This window comes from Ambystoma mexicanum, chromosome 7q, assembly GCF_040938575.1.
Source record: "Ambystoma mexicanum isolate Mex_15411 chromosome 7q, UKY_AmexF1_1, whole genome shotgun sequence".
In the NCBI taxonomy this organism is placed as follows: domain Eukaryota; kingdom Metazoa; phylum Chordata; class Amphibia; order Caudata; family Ambystomatidae; genus Ambystoma; species Ambystoma mexicanum.
Genome location: NC_090941.1, coordinates 574,950,194 through 574,967,899, shown reverse-complemented (window position 1 = coordinate 574,967,899; position 17,706 = coordinate 574,950,194). Strand labels below are relative to the sequence as shown.

Here is a 17,706-nt window from a genome sequence, read left to right as displayed (position 1 = left end):
ACAAAGTAAGTCACAGGCCTTTCTGAGCCCTCTTCGGCTGGAAGCGAACAAGGAGGGACACGCTGACCTGCCACAGTAGAAGGGTCTGCATACTCCCACCTTCCTTTGTGGAGCTCTAGGCTCATAACCTGGGGTCATAACCCTACAGGTACGCCTTTTCTGCCAATACCATCAAATGGTCAGGTACGCTTGACTCATGTCTGCCCTGCATTGCAAAAGACATGGTAACATTTTTATTGTGAGCATTGTGAGGTCAGTTCACCTTTGGTTACAGATTTTAATGTTCTTCCATTGCAACCTATATGATTTTCTGTGAACTATTCCTACTGGAGTGCTTTCCTGGGTTCAACTGCTTCCAGTGTGTATTGCTAAAAATGTCTAACTTTTTTTGTATGTGTGGTTTTATGACGCAGTAGTTAGTGTTTGCTTGAAGGCAATTTGGCATCATCGAGATAACATAGTGGATATGGAAGGTAAGCAGGGACTGTGCCGTTTTTTGGCTTTCCGCTAAAATACAATGCCTCCAATTCCTTCTGGAACGACAGTAATACGAATGATCTACCTACCACCCACTTTGGTCTCCCTGATTTTGAGACAGTAAATAAGCAAATGTTCTCATCGTAACATTCTTCTCATCATAAAGCATATCAAGTGATGTGTTCAAATGGTAGTTTCTTGTTAGATACATCAGGCACATTGCTTTGAATAATTGGTTAGTGCGAGCTTATAGGAAAGGCGGATCCCTGCACTGATCTAGTTCCAAAAACCATGTGTTCCTCCTGCTGCCATAGACAGGGTTTCAGCGGGACAAGCTCACAGGATCCTGTGTGTGGAGGTGAGAGAGGGATTTGAAACCCAGTTTGTATTGGCGCTGGATTAGTCAGGGGTTCACTCAGGTCTGTCGACCTCAGTAAATGAGCGGTCGTGACACAGGATTGTGCATGTAGTCTTGATTTAATCGGCAAGAAGTTGCCAGTGGTCAACCAGGCACGCGTGGTGAGTATTCAAATGAGGAAAGCCAAATGACCTATCATTTACTGACGTTGACAAGACTTGAGTGAACTCCTCACGAATCCAGCGCCAATACAAACAGTGTTTCAAATACCTCTCTCACCTTCACCTTGCTTTGAAGACTACCCTCTCTTTCACTGGCAATCAACGTAATGATGAAATATCAGGAGAAAGATGTGCGTATTTTGGGACCTACCAAAATTTGCGATGTGGCATTCTACATTTGTTAACAGCCAATCGATTCTTTCTGGTACACACATGTAGATAATACCGAAATTAAGTCTGAAGGACACCAAAGCATTGACCGCCATTACACAAAAGACTTCTCTGAGCCTTCATGGATGAAAAAAGGACTTTACCAACATGTTTCATTGATAATCCAATGAGATATGCAGATCCATCATAATGCCCAAGTCTAACTGAAGGTGAGGGTTTGGGGCAAACGCCCAGAGCATGATGGCCAGCACCACCATCTTACTGGGAATTATCTCTAAACAGTTTCTGTCTATCCATTCATATATTATTACTTAGTCTTTCCGAGGGCAGATATAAAGATTACAGATGTGAAGCACTGACACTCCTCACATTAATTGCTTGGATAATAATGCAAACAGAGCTAATTTTACTTTGTTGGATTGGACCAAGGTGAGTTAATCCAGTCAATGGCCATTCCCTGTATGCCCATAGATTCTAGAAGTTCTGTGAGGATGTGGTGGTCGGCTGGGTCTAATGCTGCTGACCAGTCCACGAGCCCCAGTGTACCCATTTTAAAAATTAATATGGTAGATTAATGGGCAAATTAAATTATTGCGAGTGCCTAGAGTTAGTTATATGTATTCAAATTAGATTGCTTTGTGAGGCAAAGTAATTTTGACCAAGATCACTAGTGTATAATGTAATGATTATTAGAATTATGTTATGATGATAAAATGTATTGGGGACAGTGCGTTTGAGTATATGGAACTCTACATCACCTTTTTCAAATACCCCAACACTAATGATATGATATGGCATTTAGAACGTGCCTATAAACAAGTGTTTCAAGGCGCGCCGCGGCATGGGAGGGGGACCTGAGGAAGACTGAGACAACCATCCTACTAGGCCAAGTGTCATTCAGATCATGCAAGTGAAGGGGGAGGGAAAAGTGCAGGTGTAATGGGGTGGGGACAGTGAAGTACCTGCGATAAATAGAATAAATAAACACTAAGTAAAAGTACGGCCAGCTGGAGCCAAGTGCAAGGGTAAGTCCAGACATCAGGTGTCAAGTGCTGGTAGGGGACTGTAGTGATGCAGAAAACAGTTGCGAAGTACAGGGGTTGCCAGGGAGGCAGTATAAGTGTGCAACTGTCGGGGGAGGGGTCCTGGGCCCGAGATCAGAGGGTGGCGAGGTAACCAGTGCAGTTGCAGTTCAGCAGGGGAGAGGAGGAGAGAAAGCAGAAGCAAAGAGGAAGGTTTTGAGGTGCTTTGGAAACCAGAGAAGGTCCTCCTCAAGTTTCTGGGAGGCAGGGAGGCCAACTCGTTGCTTGGAGAAGCGACTGACCCTGAGGGAATTGGAGGCAGATGAGCGAAGAGCTCGGGAAGGAAGATATTTAGGAAGAGAGAGTTGAAGGTATTGAGGCCCCAGAAGGCCTTGGGGACAATGCAGAGGATTTTTTACTTCATCCTCGCAGCCACTGGGAGCCAGTGCAGAGATTTCAGTCCTGGAGAAATGTGATCCCTGTACTTGAGGCCAAGGACAAGTCTCGCAATCCTGTTCTGGGTGAGTTGCAGAGGACGGAAAGTAGAAGCAGGCAGATTTAGAAAGAGGCTGTTGCAATAGTCCAGCCTAGAGAGAACAAGAGCTCTGGAGACAGTGAGCTTCTGGAGGAAGGAGAGGAAAGGAAGAATAGCTCTGGGGAGGTGCAGCTGATAGTGTGACTTCTTAGAAACATCAGTGATGTGAGGAGAGAAGGAGAGTGTGGAGTCGAAGATGACCCAAGGTTTTTACCCTTGCAGGTGGGAGCAGGAAGATGGCCACGAGAGGCCGGCCAGAGAGTGACAGGAAAGGAGGGAGCGGGTGTCCCCATGAGGAGAATCTCAGTCTTAGTGGCATTAAGGCAGAGATCATTGGCGGCACACCACTCCTGGATAGCAGACAGACAGTCAGAGATGAGAGAAGGAGAAGAGGTGGCTGGAGGTAGCCTGAAAATGAGCCGAGTCATCCGCATAGCACTGAAAATTGGGGCAGAAAGTGGCAATGCGGTGGGCAAGAAGTGCCAGTTATTGGTTGAACAGCCAGGGGGAGAGGTTAGACCCCTGGGGAACCCCACAGGTAGAGATAGAGATAGGAGGAGGGGAAGGACCCAAGTTGGACCTGGGAGGGTCGATCGGAGAGGAAAGAAGTCTGTCACGCCAGCGCCTGACCAGTGATACCCAGGTTATCATGGAGGTTGAGCAGGATGGCATGGTTGACTGTGGCAGAGGAGAGATCAAGTAAGATGAGGACACAGGGGGTGTTGGAATCGAGGTTGGAGAGCAAGTCTTCACGGATGTTCATGAGAGCAGTTTCCGTGCTTCTGGCAGCTCTAAAGCCAGACTGATGGTCATGAAGGCAACAACAGATTCAGTGTGTAGATTAAGCTGGGAGATGGCCAGCTTTTCAAGGAGTTTGCCCAGGAAAGGAGTGATGGAGATTGGGCGACAGTTAGAAGGGCAGGTAGGGTTGGAAGAGGGTTTCTTAAGAAGAGGGTGCACACGTGAGTGCTTCATGGGGGATGGGAAGACTCCAGTGGCAAAGGAGTGGTTGCAGAAGTCGGCCAGAGCAGGAGCAGGGAAGCAATGTGGTCCTTGATGGTTTTGGAGAACAGGGATGAACCTGTTTTGATGAGACTTTCATAGATCAGACTTGTCTAGTGACTTTGTTTGGAGAGAACAGGGGAAAGGCAGAGAAGGAGCAGGGAGTAGAGGGAGGAGGAGGAGAGGAAGAGAGAGAGGACAGGATGTCCTGAGTTTTGGAGATGAAATGAGAAGCCAGAGCCGTGCAGAGGGTCAGGGAGGGAACAGGGGAGGTAGAAACTGCAGTAGGATTGGCCAGTTCCTTTCAGATTTTCAGGAGTTCGGCCGAGTTGTTAGATGCCGCAGAGACGCGGGCTTGGACGCGAGCTCTCTTCTTGGTGCGGACAGAGAGCCGGTATTGCCTTAGGAGCAGGTGCCAGACCAGTTTGTCAGAGGATGTACCAAAAGCACGCCATTTCCTCTCAGCCACCCTGCACTTGTGTTTGAGGGTGACGAGATCTTAGTCGTACCGGGAGTTGCACTTGGCTTTGGGCTTCAAGAATATCCTTATGACAGGGGCAAGAACATCGAGAGTATCGGATATAGCAGAGTCAAGCATGGAAAGGGCCGTGTCAGGGTATGAGTCAGTCAAAGGGGGCCAGAAAGTGGCGGCGAAAGCCTCAACTGACATGCTTCATGGGTCAGATAACTGAGAAGGTGAGTGGCATTGCTGGAGTTGGCTTGGCCTGAGGGGTAGAGAGGGTGAGCTGGGAGGAAAGGAGAAAGTGATCACTCCAAGAGAGAGGAGTGTTGAGAGGGTTAGAAAGGGGAAGGTCTGAAGAGATCAGAACATCCAGAGTGTGCCCTGCAGAGTGAGTCGGGCCAGAGGGGTGAATAGCGAGTGACAGAGTCACAGCGGTCGCGAAAGCGTCCAGAGGAAGGACAGGAAGCATCCAGGTGAATCCTCGCACCAGAAATGTATGTCTCCTAAAATAGTCATGGATTTTCCCATATTCAGCAGCCCCTTCCACTAATTGGGCTACATAGTTGCTTAGATATTGACTGCCTGCCTAAAAAAGTCAACATCTTCTACCAATGCTATTTGCATGCATGTTTGATCAGAAGTGTTTCTGTAGATGTAAGGGAGTTTTGTAACCTGCAAAGATTGTTTGTAGGCGATTGCTACACCCCAGAGCCTGGGAGTGACTGTCAACATGTAAAATTCAGGTGCTAAATCTAGAACTGCTGAAACATTGGTTTCCGAGGTCCTTGTCTCAGTCGAAAAACAAGATCGAGATCTGCATCTTTAATTAAATGGTCTAAATGTGGGCAAAATGTTACCACTGGTGTAACCTTTAAATAGCATACTTAAGTTATCTGTAGGATAGAAATGTTGCTTAGTGCCATCTATTTTTAATGCACGCAACTGTTAAGGCAAACTGCTTTAAAAATTGGCGGATGATATAAAGTAACTTCTTTAATTTGGATCTCACGTCATTAGTCACGCAATAATCAGATGCAAATTCGTGTATGTTTTACCAATTAAGGGTTGGTTGGAGTGGTCAGCATGGAGTCTGCGCAGACAGGTGCAAACTGGCTTTACTTTGGCCCGCCCACTGCTTGAACAAATTAATGTATCAATTCCTGATGGCATGCCTGCCCAAGGGGTATGGAAGTGGAAAACAATCTGAAAAACTTGGTGCAGAAGGACCGCTGAGGCTTCAGCCTGCAAGACAAAGCATATGAGCAGAATAATAGAGGGACATCTGTTAAAAATATTATCCCTCTCCCACAAAATTCTGCACAATAGATCACAATGAAGCATGCTATTAAATCTATTGCAATACTTGCTGTTATTACTAAGTTTATTTTGTGCCAAGTGAACAGACTCCTGGCGAGTAAGAAATGGTGTGATGTGCACCTACAGTGAACTGAGGGGGCGAGTGTATATGTATGACAAGATTATAGTTTGCAAATTGAAATGTGTACCCCTGATATCAAAGGAAAGTTTGCTAGAGGTTAATCTACTCCCATTTGCATGTCAGCGACTGCAGACCTTGACATTGTTCAGTGCAAGTCTGCGTGCTGCGCTCAAGTTGGGAAGGCTCCGTCTCATGGCTCAAATACAATATATGCTCTCTTAGTTACATGATTGTATCATCAGTAACGCATTATGTGTAACTGAAGTTTAAAGTAAACTTCCTTATAAAACAGATGACTTATTGTCCTGGATTGGATTGTCCCCAATGTAGCATGGATTGTTATTTGCCCTGCATCTGCCATTTCGGTGAGAGTTTCAAAAGAAATATGCCATTTACTTGATAATTAACCTGACTTCACCCCTTGTCAACTCGATTGTGCAATTTTCTGTATGCTGGCAAGAGTGCAATGTCCGCATGCACCTTCAAAGTCAGTACTGAGGATGCTTAACTGCGCTACCATAAATAGAGAAGGGACTTGCACTGACTTCACCTCCACTCCAGACAATGTAAGAGCATGTCTTACTTTCCACTGATATCAAAGTTCAAATACCAACCAGTCTGCTAGGAATGCAATCCATTTACTGCAGTTTAGCAACTGTCCCTCAAGGTCTGCCCTTTCAAGTGTTTCTCCTTTTCAACTGCTGGTGTGCTTAGTGCCATGGTGATTGTGTATTATTTTTGCAATGTTGGGTTGCCTATTTATTGGCATTTTATTTTCTAATTGAGGGTGATGCCTAGCCAGTTTATCATTTGCTCTGCTGTGATATTGCCATTTTGATCTTCACTGCAATCTCTACTGGAGGAGGTATGGAATTGAATAAATACATGCCACTTCCATTTTTCATTCATTTTGTTTCTACTTGACTATTCGATTGCTGCAGAGTCCGTTTCTGCACGCTACCCGACTTGATCACAGGTACATACACATGTATGCCCAGAAAATATCTGCCACCTTCTACTTGTAGTCCTAACACAACTGACTGCATGCACAAGCTGCTGGTCAGCTTGGGTCTAGGAAATGTTCTACATTAGCCAACAGTCACTATCCCTTTACCAAATATGTGCCCCCTTTCTGGGAAGGGGACTTGTTTACACCAATTCATGCCATTTGAACGCATATTGCATGGGTTTAAGACAAGTAATCACAGGCCTCGTGGAAAATTGGCCATACTGCATAGGCAGGAAGTCCTGCAACACTGCTGTCATGATTATGCCAAGTGCAAGCAATTTGTAGTGGGTGCCCAGGTAAAGCTGTTGACTGTACTTATAAATCCAAAAAGGAAAACACGTCAGTAAGTAAAAAAGGTCACAGCAAACAAGTTGTCAAAAATCAGACAGTGACAGACTGCATACATTATACAATGTGAGGCATACAGATCTTTGCACAAAAACAAAGTATACAAAAATCACTCTCTCTGGATGCTAGCAAGTACTCACAGAAGGTCTAAAAACTGGTCATTTGTATTTGGACAGCATCCAGTTTAAATGTACGTTGTTCCCTATGCTGGTCCATGATTGTAAAATTTGACAAGGAATAGCAACAACACGCTGCTTCTTATTTTGCAGAGTCACTAAAGGTAGACAACTCTTACCAGATTAACAAAAGTAAGCGTTCATGGATTTCATTCAAAAATCAACACCTGAAAAACGTAGGAATACCATGAACCATATGTTCTGTACTGGTAGACAAGAAAGGATGCCCATGCTAGTCTGCATTAATAACACGAGATGCTGAAAAGAGGACAGTTAGCATGGTTTGGCTTAACACGTATGGCTCTTAAAGTTTGTAACCAAAACAGTTACAAACGTTGGGTTGGGAGATACAATTTCTAATATTTCCACGTTATATCTGTGGAGTTAGACAAAGTTAACATCACCAGTGTCTCCAGAATTGTTCTCACTCCTACTAGAACAAAAAGGTTATCCGGCTAAAATTAGATCCCAACAGCAGAGACTAGACACATAGCACTGCAATATTTGAGTTAGGCTCCTATTGTCAAAAATCAGCTACTTAACATACAAGGTAGCTTGGTTTGTAAGTGAATGTAGCTGTGGTGCATCCACTTCTTAAGTAAGAAAGATCTCGGGCAGCGAGCCAAACACTTTGTAAGAATATAAGCCTATTTATTTGTTTCTAGAAAAATACCCTTCTTCAAAACGATCATAATCCCTCGTGGAAAAATCCTCAACATCTTTTTTTAAAATTAGGGTAAAAAATATAGTAAACATCTGTTTGGCTTAACATAGAAATGCTAGTCACAGTTCTTAAGGTAGCTTACGAATGTGAGGGTTTGCTATAACGTGTTTACAAAGTCAGACCTCGAAAAGATAACATACAAATATGCATGCATAGTAGTCAATACATCTTTACCATATCGCACGTTAAACAGTCTCCTGTTGTAGAGTATTTTATGAAAGGTTTTTAACATACAGGGATCGAAAAAGGATTTGATACGCAGGAGCAAAAAGCAGCTCCTGTACATCAAAGAGTGAGCCGGAGCTACTTCTGTGGAACGAGGAGCTGGCAAACATCCACACGAGATGCAAAACATAACTTTGTTGGTGGCATATGGCTCATCTTATTAATGACTTCTGCCTGTGTTCCAGTGTTTCATTATGCACATTCCCAGACAGAGGTCACGTCATATACGTGTGCATGTTACCAGATGACCAAGGGAGTCAAAAGGTATTTCTTGGTAGCTGTTAATGTCAACCAGGCTCTATTATGCCATAACAAGGAGCTAAATAATGCCCAGCTATTTTGAACCCTGCATATGTCCTGAACACACCGTTGTCTGGTACCATAATTATTATTCTCGGATTTACCCATCGGAATGAGCTTTGGAATCATTGGAATCCCACCACAAACTTTATTATTGTTAATTTTAAATGAACCGATTAAAAAAATAAAAAATAAAAAAAGAGACGATGCAGGGAAGTATGTGGTTCTAGTCTAGGAAATTAAAGTACACATAAAGGATAAGAAGGCTCGTTATTAAAAAAAAATGTGACCAAACACCCAAAAAACGAATGATATGTGCAGATAGTGAAAACTCCATCTACACACTCAAAAAAAGCAAAAAAAATATAATAAAAGATGGGCGATACTCACTGATGCTAGATATACGATTGTAAATCACAAAAACGTAAAATTGTGACATGGATTGAAATTAAGATTCCATGGCTCCTTGCGATCAGGCATGACCCATCAGGTAGGAGTCAACTCAGGTGAGCCAGGAGGTAGCACAGAGTGCCACAAGTTGAACTTCCACATGACATGCACACTAACTTTTTGTCCCTTATATAAGATCCATTATGCTCTACATTTCTTCTAAATGTGTCCAATACGCTTCCTGGGTACACAAAGTGACTACCAGATTGGTATGGCACTAGCTGGCCTCGGGAACCAAAAGTATCTCTTGATAGTGAGTGGTGTCAAGTTAACCAAGAGCTCCAGGGCTAAAAGCAGGAAGCAAACAGCGCCCAGCAATTTCGACCCCTGTTAATGATGTATTCTATTAAGTATACAAACATTTAAAAAGATATACTATTGAGATGCCCTATGTGTTGGAAAACACAAAACGTTGACACAAACGTTACCTGGTAATCAAGTCTGCACACTTAAAATGACTAATTCCAGTAGCACTTTCCGAGCACCAGAAACTGGAATATGGCCGTGTTATCATGTTATGCACGCATTATTCCTTCCCTACACAGAGCAGGCTAGTTGGCCCTGGCTGGGGAAGAATACACCCACCCCACAGCACCCTGCATACTAGGGTGGTGAGTAGCACAGTATAAAAGATTATTAACATAACATGTACCCACAGAGATAACCAGCTAACAGGAAACCGTCATGTACATTGTAGATCTGTGTAATAGGCTACAGGGCATCATATCATGCTTTTAAAACCATCAGGGATGAAAGTGCATATGGTTTTAATGATAGCGCCCCGGTCCACAAGTACACGAGCGAGCGATAATGAGTTCAAGGAAGCATAGCCTATTGAGCTGTTAGCTGCGTAATAAACTATCAAATATGTTTAAATGCATATAGGACCTAGTGAAGTTGTTCCTGTGACGTTCCTCTGAAGAGCTGCTAATAGAAAGAATTCTGAAATTGTTTCGCTGACTGGGACATCAAACTATGCGTCCGGAAGATATCAATCCTCATTATCGGTCCTGTTGCGAATAGTCAACGTGTGAAATGAGAAACATGCGTACATGCAAGTTGTGGCAGATCTTATCAGTTGGCGCATTTTCTGTGGTCGAGTGATAACGACACCGCTCAAAAACGTCGAACACCTGAAATATCATTTTAGCAATTTCAGATTGTGCTAGTGCAGCGCACCTTCCAAGCGACTGGTGGGCTCGTCAAATTAATTAAAAAGTGATATGCAAACCAGAACAACTGCGTGTTCCGTGTTCACCACCCACTTCTGCAAAGCAGAAAGAACCCCACACTTGCAAAGCAGGGGCAGTGACCAGCCAAAGCCAAGCTCGGCTGGGGAGTGGGGGCAAATCACCGCAGCAGCGTCCGCGAACGCCCAGGCAGCCTGCCCCGAGGAGCATCTGAGCGCCCACTGGCAAACTAGCTCGCGTCCGCGAACAAGACATTCTCGCAGTTGTATTCATGAGCAAGAATGCATGCAACTGCAAGTACTCCAAAACACGAAGGGCACATTCATACTTCCTGGGCTACTTGAGAGAGTTTAGTGAGGGGATAAAAATAACAAGCTTAGGATGCCCATATGGTTCTATGCCCATCTTAAAAGTATGGAGTAACTCGGGACTTGCCCTGGACAGAAAGCAGATGCAGCTCTTCCTGACCCTGTTCCGTGCGAGTGATTCCCCAGTATGTGATGTCTCTTAGCATCATTCCTACAGGGGCGGGCTTGTCTACTTGACGGTGTTCTTAAAATAAATAATAAAAACACGTGTGTTTACAACACAAGCTGAAACAAATCACGTGTTGGCTCACCAGAGCGCCAGCTGCTCACACCAAACATAAAATACACATAAAGCTAGCTATTGTTTATGCCCGTTTTACTACACACGGGGAAGTCGATGATACATAGGAAGAAGGTGCTAGGAGATGAGAAAACACGCGCGTTCCATGCCCACTGCAGACAAGCGGACACGTGTATGTTCCTAACACCATATACATTAAGTGGATACTGGTAAAAAATGCGTTAACCAGCACCAAGCCCGGGGTATACGAGATTGTTGGTCTGTCCGGTCCATCACTCAGAACTGGACATACACTGCACGGCATATGACCTTCTGTGCTTCTCCTGCCACATAAACCCCTGCTCCCCCGCCACCTATTCATCGTCGGAAATACGAGGTATCTCAAAATAAAGAAATAATCACTACGGCCCATTTCAAACAGAATACAACAACCTGTACAGTCGTGTTGCTGTCTATTTTGGGAGATTATAATACCGTGTCCAAAAGGTGCTGGTGATTGCCTTATCATGTGGTGTTAAAATGCAGTAGTATATTTCCATATGAAGCCATGTCACTCCCCAGTTTTACTCTGTAGTGGGCCACTGCCTCGGTGTTAACCACTGCCCGTGCCCTTGATCGCACAAACCCCATGGTGCGCATCTGCCGCTGATCATTACACTTCACGGACGTCTTAAACTCTGACCCCCCCCCCGCCCCCAGCACCCCTCCACCCCCCTGTAGTTGTTCCCATCCAAGTAGTGCAACCGTGCTGTTGGTCAATCAGCCCCCAAATAATACCACTGTACTAGGTCAAAAATCAGTGGACCTGTGTCACAACTCACCAGTGGACCTGTGTCAAAAGTCACCAGTGGGCCTGTTGGATCAGCCCCTCCCCCCGTAGCCGCCTCCCGCCTCTCTGTGCGGATGTTCACCTGCCCCCCTGCACTGCTGGTGAGGGACCCTGTGCAGCCCGTGGTCACCGCCTTACCTTCCAGCCGGCGGAACTGTTGCTGTCGCCTTTGTCCTTGAAGTAGGGCACACTCTTCACCATCCAGTCGTAGATCTGGGATAAGGTGAGCCTCTTCTCGCTTGAGCTCTCGATGGCCTTGGTGATGAGGTCGGCATAGGACAAGTTGCCCCAGGCGTTGCGGCGGGCGGAGCTACTCTTGCGGGGCGGCACCTGCTGCGGAGGCGGTACGGGGTGCGGAGCCGGTGAGCAGCCCTGCTCCGGGCACGGAAATCCACCGCAAGCCCCGCAGCAACCGCCCGACGCTTCGCTCTCCTCCAGTAGGCTGAGGTTGGCAAGGAAGTCGCGGCTGAAGTCTCCTGGGGAGCCCTCGTAGCCCTCCGTGGCCGGGGGAGGCGGCGGGGCGCCCTGGGCCCCCAACGGGGAGCCTGCGCACGAACCAGGGGGCGGCTCGGCGGCACTCAGCTCTGGCCGCGGTAACGGCCAGGTGCAAGAGCGCGGCCGCGACAGCGGCGCGAAGTCCGGGTCAATGTCCACAGCCTGCGGGGCCTCGGCCATGGCGGGCGCGCGAGAGCTGTGGCTGCCCACAACTTACACTGGTCACTTCACGCCCCCTGCGTGGACAACAGTTAGCCTCTGCGGCCGCTTCAGAGCGAACGTCAAGCTCCAGAGTCCGTGAGTCCCCCCTGTCAGCGCCTGTTGAGTCCACGCTCCTTGCCGCGGAGGAGCTACTCTCCCGGCGGGCCGCTTTCCTCGCCCCGGCGGCACACACGCACTCTGTCTCCGCGACGTCACCGGCCCACGCGCCGCTCTCTGTAGCGAGCGCCTGTTGAATGCAGCAACCGGTGCCCAGACTGAACTTCAGACCAGCAGGAATCCGCGCTGTCACTGCGATGGAACTGGGGGGCGCGGCCTGCATTGGCCACGCCCCCAGTCCATCACCTCCCTCCGCTCGGACCCGCCTCTTGCCTTGGCTTGGCCAATGTGGCTTGGCGTCTGGGGAGTAACGGTTGCCTTAGTTTGTGTGTGCCGAAGGGCAAGTGACAGCCCCCTCGCGCTTCAGCGTCGTGTTTTCCTAGTGATGCACGAGGTCTGCGCCGCCCCCTGCGCTCTGATTGATGCGCGCACTGTTTTGATTCCGAGAAACGTAAGAGTGGCGGCGTGGAGGAGACCAGGGAGCAGTGTTTACAATCTGAGGTACTCGCAGAGGAGGGGTGGCGAAGTACCCACTCAGCAGGGACTGACGCGGGAAGAGTCGGAGAGACCGACCAACATAGGGTAGTAGGGCAACGAAACAAGTGTAAAGATGGGCTGGCATTGAAAGGGGCTGCTAGAAAGAGCCCCATCGGGTGATAGGGGCAATGTTTACTATGGGATAGCCTGGGATTCAGACAGTTCTGAAGGTGAATGGTGGTAGAAGGGGAGATGGTGGCAGGGAGAGCTAGGGCAGAGTAAGAGCTAGCATCCGCGTCAAAGGAAGGGGCCGATATAAAGGAGAGTAATAAGATGTGGTGAAATGAGGCGGCGAAATCGTCGTATGAAAGCAACCTCTCTGACAGACAAGGTGAGGAGGGTCCCGATATGTCTACAGCAGGAGGCATCACAAAACAGATTGGTAAGAGGGGCAGACTGACTAGCGGCATTTCATATCTGCAATCGGTGATAGCATTGGACAGTGTTATACTTTAGGGGTCCTACAGACCGTTCCCCCGAATCACACCCGCACAGCAGGCAGTGTCGATTACCCCGCTTACCGACTTTTCCCCAACATAGTGTTTGTGAATTAGTAAAATACACATTTTCTGTATGAAATTATACTTTTCCCACAGTTTACGTGCTTAGCTGCGTACACGTTTACATGTTATTTCTATGTACACACCGGGGAGGCACCCCACACTCAAAAGTTCTGCACAATAAAAAAGTCTATTGCGAAAATGTCTCTTCATTTAATCTGTCATTGTATTTCATTTCGGAGCGCTCCGCTTTAAAACAAAAAAAGAAATATTGAAGAAATAAAACGCTGTTCCGGTTATGTTGAGGTTGGATATGGCCATCTCACAGGATATTTGCAATCATTTTAAAAGTGAAAGTGTGGCCGATAACGTGCGTTGCTATCGGACAGCCCCAGTCTCATCATGCGATGCAAGTTTCAAGCATTTTGAGCGCTGCATTGCATTTTTCAAGTTCCCATTTAGTTCAAAAGCGTCCCCTGAATTGTTGCCAATTGTTGCGTGTTATGCCCCATTAGCCCCGGGCCCATGCGTTGCGACACCCATACATTTCACCCAAATCACCGAATGCCAGCTTTTTTGGCTCCCCCTGGGCTTTTCCAGGAAGTCATAAAATCAATCCACAGCAGAACCGTCAATGCTGGCGTGGTGCTTGCCGTTTCGGTTCCGATAAACGGCCTGCTCTTGCTTCCTCTGCGCACTAAGTTTTCCCGTGGTAGCGTCACGTCACGACTTTATAATCTCGTTTCTTCTCCGAGCCCTGTGAGGAGGGACGGTTTCCAAACGCCGCGGGCCTCTCCTGAAGAAACCAGAAAGGCGCGGCGTGTGTCACTGTCAGATCCAGATCTGGTGAACTCGCACCCGATGGAGCCGGCGAGGCCGGCGCCGGGGTAGAGTGGGTGGGGAGGGTCCCAAAAATGAGCCACGTGGTGCAATGAGTCACAGAGTCCTGATTTACAGGGACTGCCTGCGCGCACTGCTACACCACAAGAAACGTCCGCTCCTAGCCAGCGCGACACAGCTCCCTTTACTCCTCCCACTCTCCGCTCCTTTGCAGGGCTCCTTAACTTTCCTTAACTTAACTCTTTATTTTTCCCCTATAAGATACTCTTCAAAGTAGATCTACACAACACAAGTCAACAGTTTATTGGGATGATACATCTATGTCCTCATTCAAACTCATGCTGCTGTTTTCTATGTCCTGTAAACACGTATGGTATCCAATTTGTGTTCTCATCTGGCCTGCTAGGATTTCAGCATGTGACAAGGCTGCCCAGTGATGTTGTCAATGATATCCATCCACGATACATGCCAACATTCTGGAGCATCTGGAGAGAGATTTCGCAACAGAAAGTGGGACAAATTAATTTTCCCATAGGATTGCATTTGGGTTCGAATTATTTTAGGCTGCAGAAAGTACAAAATATCAATGTTTTTAATTGAAAAATGGTTAGCCTCTCGCCTGAATCGGGAGGATTGGCATGTATGCATCCATTTCAGTGTGGGAGCTATGTTATGTTACTGATATTATACCCACACAGCTGACATTTTCATGGTCCCCAGGTCTTCAGAGGGATCTGAAAGGGAAAGAGTGTTGGGAGGGTTAGTTAGTGGGACGGATAGGGATCGTTCAAGAGAGCTTTTTTGCGGTGGTGTTGGTAGCTTCAGTTCGGAAAAAACGGTCACTGTATGTTGGGATTGCTTCTAGATGGGTTAAGGTGTTGTTTTGGTGTGTTGGTCTTTATGGGATTGTTTTGTGTGTCTGTGGCATAGTGCATGGAGATTTAGTTTATTGGGTTGAGTGAGATTACAGAGGCGGTGTGCCATTTGCAGTGCGATTTCCCATTTATGTTGTAGTAGGCAGGGCTTTAAGTGGGCTTGGACTAGCAGGGGCCAAGCCTTGCCAGTCTCCAGATAGGGCCGCCGAGCCAGGGTCTTGCTGGGGCCCAACTCGATTATCCTCCGCCATTCCGACGCCTCAAGCAGCCCTGTAGCCGAACCTCTGCACAGTTACACGGACTGCCTGCAGGTATCAGCACTTCGGAAGTACTGACATCTGCAGATAGCCATTGTAACCTTGGCTTCGGCTACCCAGCTGGCAGGTGAGTCTGAACTCTGAAACAGAAGGAGGGCTGGAGGGCCCAGTTTCTCCTTTTGTTTCAGAGTAAAGAGTCATTCTATGACAAGACTGGAGGCGAGCATTATGCTTCATCTTTATTCTACTCTTCAGCAGTTCAACAAAAACACATATAAAACCTTTGAAAAGTGTCCAACAAACCTTTCTCATTTCCAAACTACAAAATCCATGAGTCCTTGTAGTCCAATCCCTCTCAGCTAGTCACAACCCACTTCCTGTGCTTGTGCTCCTCCTCTTCTTTTACTGCTCTTCAAGCAGCTAAGTACCGAAATTTTCCCTCTCCGTGTGTCTGTGTGAATGGACTGGAAGGGAGTGATAGAATATTAAGATAAGAATATTAGATAAGAATGTCATTGTGTATATTCGGATGCGCGCATGTAATTGAGAGAAAGAAGTTGTGAAGACGTTGATGTTTTAGCAGAGCGCGGGTACTACGGTACAATACAGTAGAGTATATATATATCGTACTACACATGCGTTGCGGTCGCGGGTGGATACCTCTCTACATAGGTTTAGCAGGTAAGTAGGTAGGGTCCGTGAGGCGGCGACCCCGTGTCGCAATTTCGGCACCTCAGGGGGCAGCCAGCCTCGTGGACTACGCAGCAGCGTACAGGCGCTCGCTAAGACCGGCCCCCACCCTTGGGTAGGAGGAGCCGGTGCCCGCGAGCTCAGAAGCGCGCCGAAGAGCGGTAGCCCCCACCCGCGGGTGGGCGGAGCTCTGCGCGGGAGAGTAGCGAATAGCACTCCCGCGAGTAGGCCCCCACCTGTGGGTGGGAGGGGCTTAGCGCGGTTTTTCCTCACGCACATATTTCGAGCGTCGCTATTAAGAGACGATATTCCTGTATAACGGCAATAGCCGATTGACACAAGCAGCTCGCAGGAGCATTATACAGACTTTGAAGTCAGGAGTTCCAGCGATCCTAGGATCGCAGCGCTCGAGATCACCAGCGGAACGATTTTGGCTGGGAGAGAAGGTGCAGCAAGGCGTCAGGAGAGTCCTGGGCACCTCCTCACTGCTAAGACAGCAGAAAGACAGCGCAAGGAAGCAAGTTTTTCTCGCAGCAGCCAGAAGGCAAAAGACATTCATGTTGGTGCAGCCACAAGGAAGAGTTTAAAACTTTTTTTTTTTAAAAAAAAGAGGAAATTGTTAAGCATTTATATTAATATCAGAACATCTTAAGGGAGCAGTGGGCATGCTAAGACACCTGTCTCAGGTATTTTAGGCACACAGCACAGCAGTAAGATGTCAGATTTCGAGTGGAGCGAGGACGAGCAGGGTCAGGACCTCGCTGACAGTTTCAAGCAAGTGCTGGGTACCTCCCTTTTAGATGCAGTGGCAGAAGGGGTCAGGCCCCTACAGGAGAGACTGGAGACATTGGAGGCTATGCTCTCCCAGCCCAGTACAAGCACCAAGAACTTGAAGAGCACGCCCACGGATCCCTTGGAAAAAGGGAGCAAGGGGAGTAAGATAGCCCTCAAGAGGAAACCCTCTGACGACCCCCGGGGCTCTTTAGAAGGGGCAGAAGAGAAGGCCCTGGAGGTGACAGACGCGTTTGCTAAGTTGAAAGAGGCTTATCTACAGCGTCAATCAGTGCCACACCTCGTGACCCCCTCTCCAGGGGAAGATATCACTGGAGAAGACCCAGGCTCGGAAGAGGAGCCAGTAGATGATCAGACCTCCCAGGGAGATGAAGAGGCCACAGACGACGACTGGGTGAAACCCAGTGGGGGCAAAAGGGCGCGAAAGGAGAAACACCTTCTGGAAGCCCATGTCGACATCTTTGACCCGGACAGCATCCAGAATCCAAGGTCCACAGAGTGGCAACCATCCCCCCAAGTAACGCAATATATGGCGGCAAGGTTACGCAAAGCGCTGGATAAGGATGTCAGACAGCGCCTACGGGCAGAGTGTCCGTGGCCAGACCTCCCAGGAAAGGTAGCGGAGACCCCGAACTCGACCCGAAGATGTTGACTTCAAAGGCATTGATAGGTCCTGGAGAAGCTGCCAGGAGAAGGTGTTGGACCTGGCTGGACCACTAGCCAAGATCATGGACATCGCCGAAAGGGCAAAGGATACCGGGGAAGAAGTAGACCCCGAAGCTCTCACAGGTTGGGCTCAGAGAGCAGTCTGCCTCCTCGGAAATGCAAATTGTGCCATCGCGTCAGAGAGGAGAA

General features: G+C 47.6%; 1 protein-coding gene across 1 annotated transcript in view; it reads right to left on the bottom strand.

The window, feature by feature from the left end:
• Positions 1–12,685, bottom strand: part of FOXO1 (forkhead box O1) — a 119,094-nt gene extending 106,409 nt beyond the window's left edge. Inside the window, exon 1 of the mRNA XM_069640729.1 lies at positions 11,686–12,685. Coding sequence (XP_069496830.1) covers positions 11,686–12,222 — 537 coding nt within the window. The 5' untranslated portion in view covers positions 12,223–12,685. The remainder of the gene's footprint in view (positions 1–11,685) is intronic.
• Positions 12,686–17,706: the final 5,021 nt, after the last annotated feature.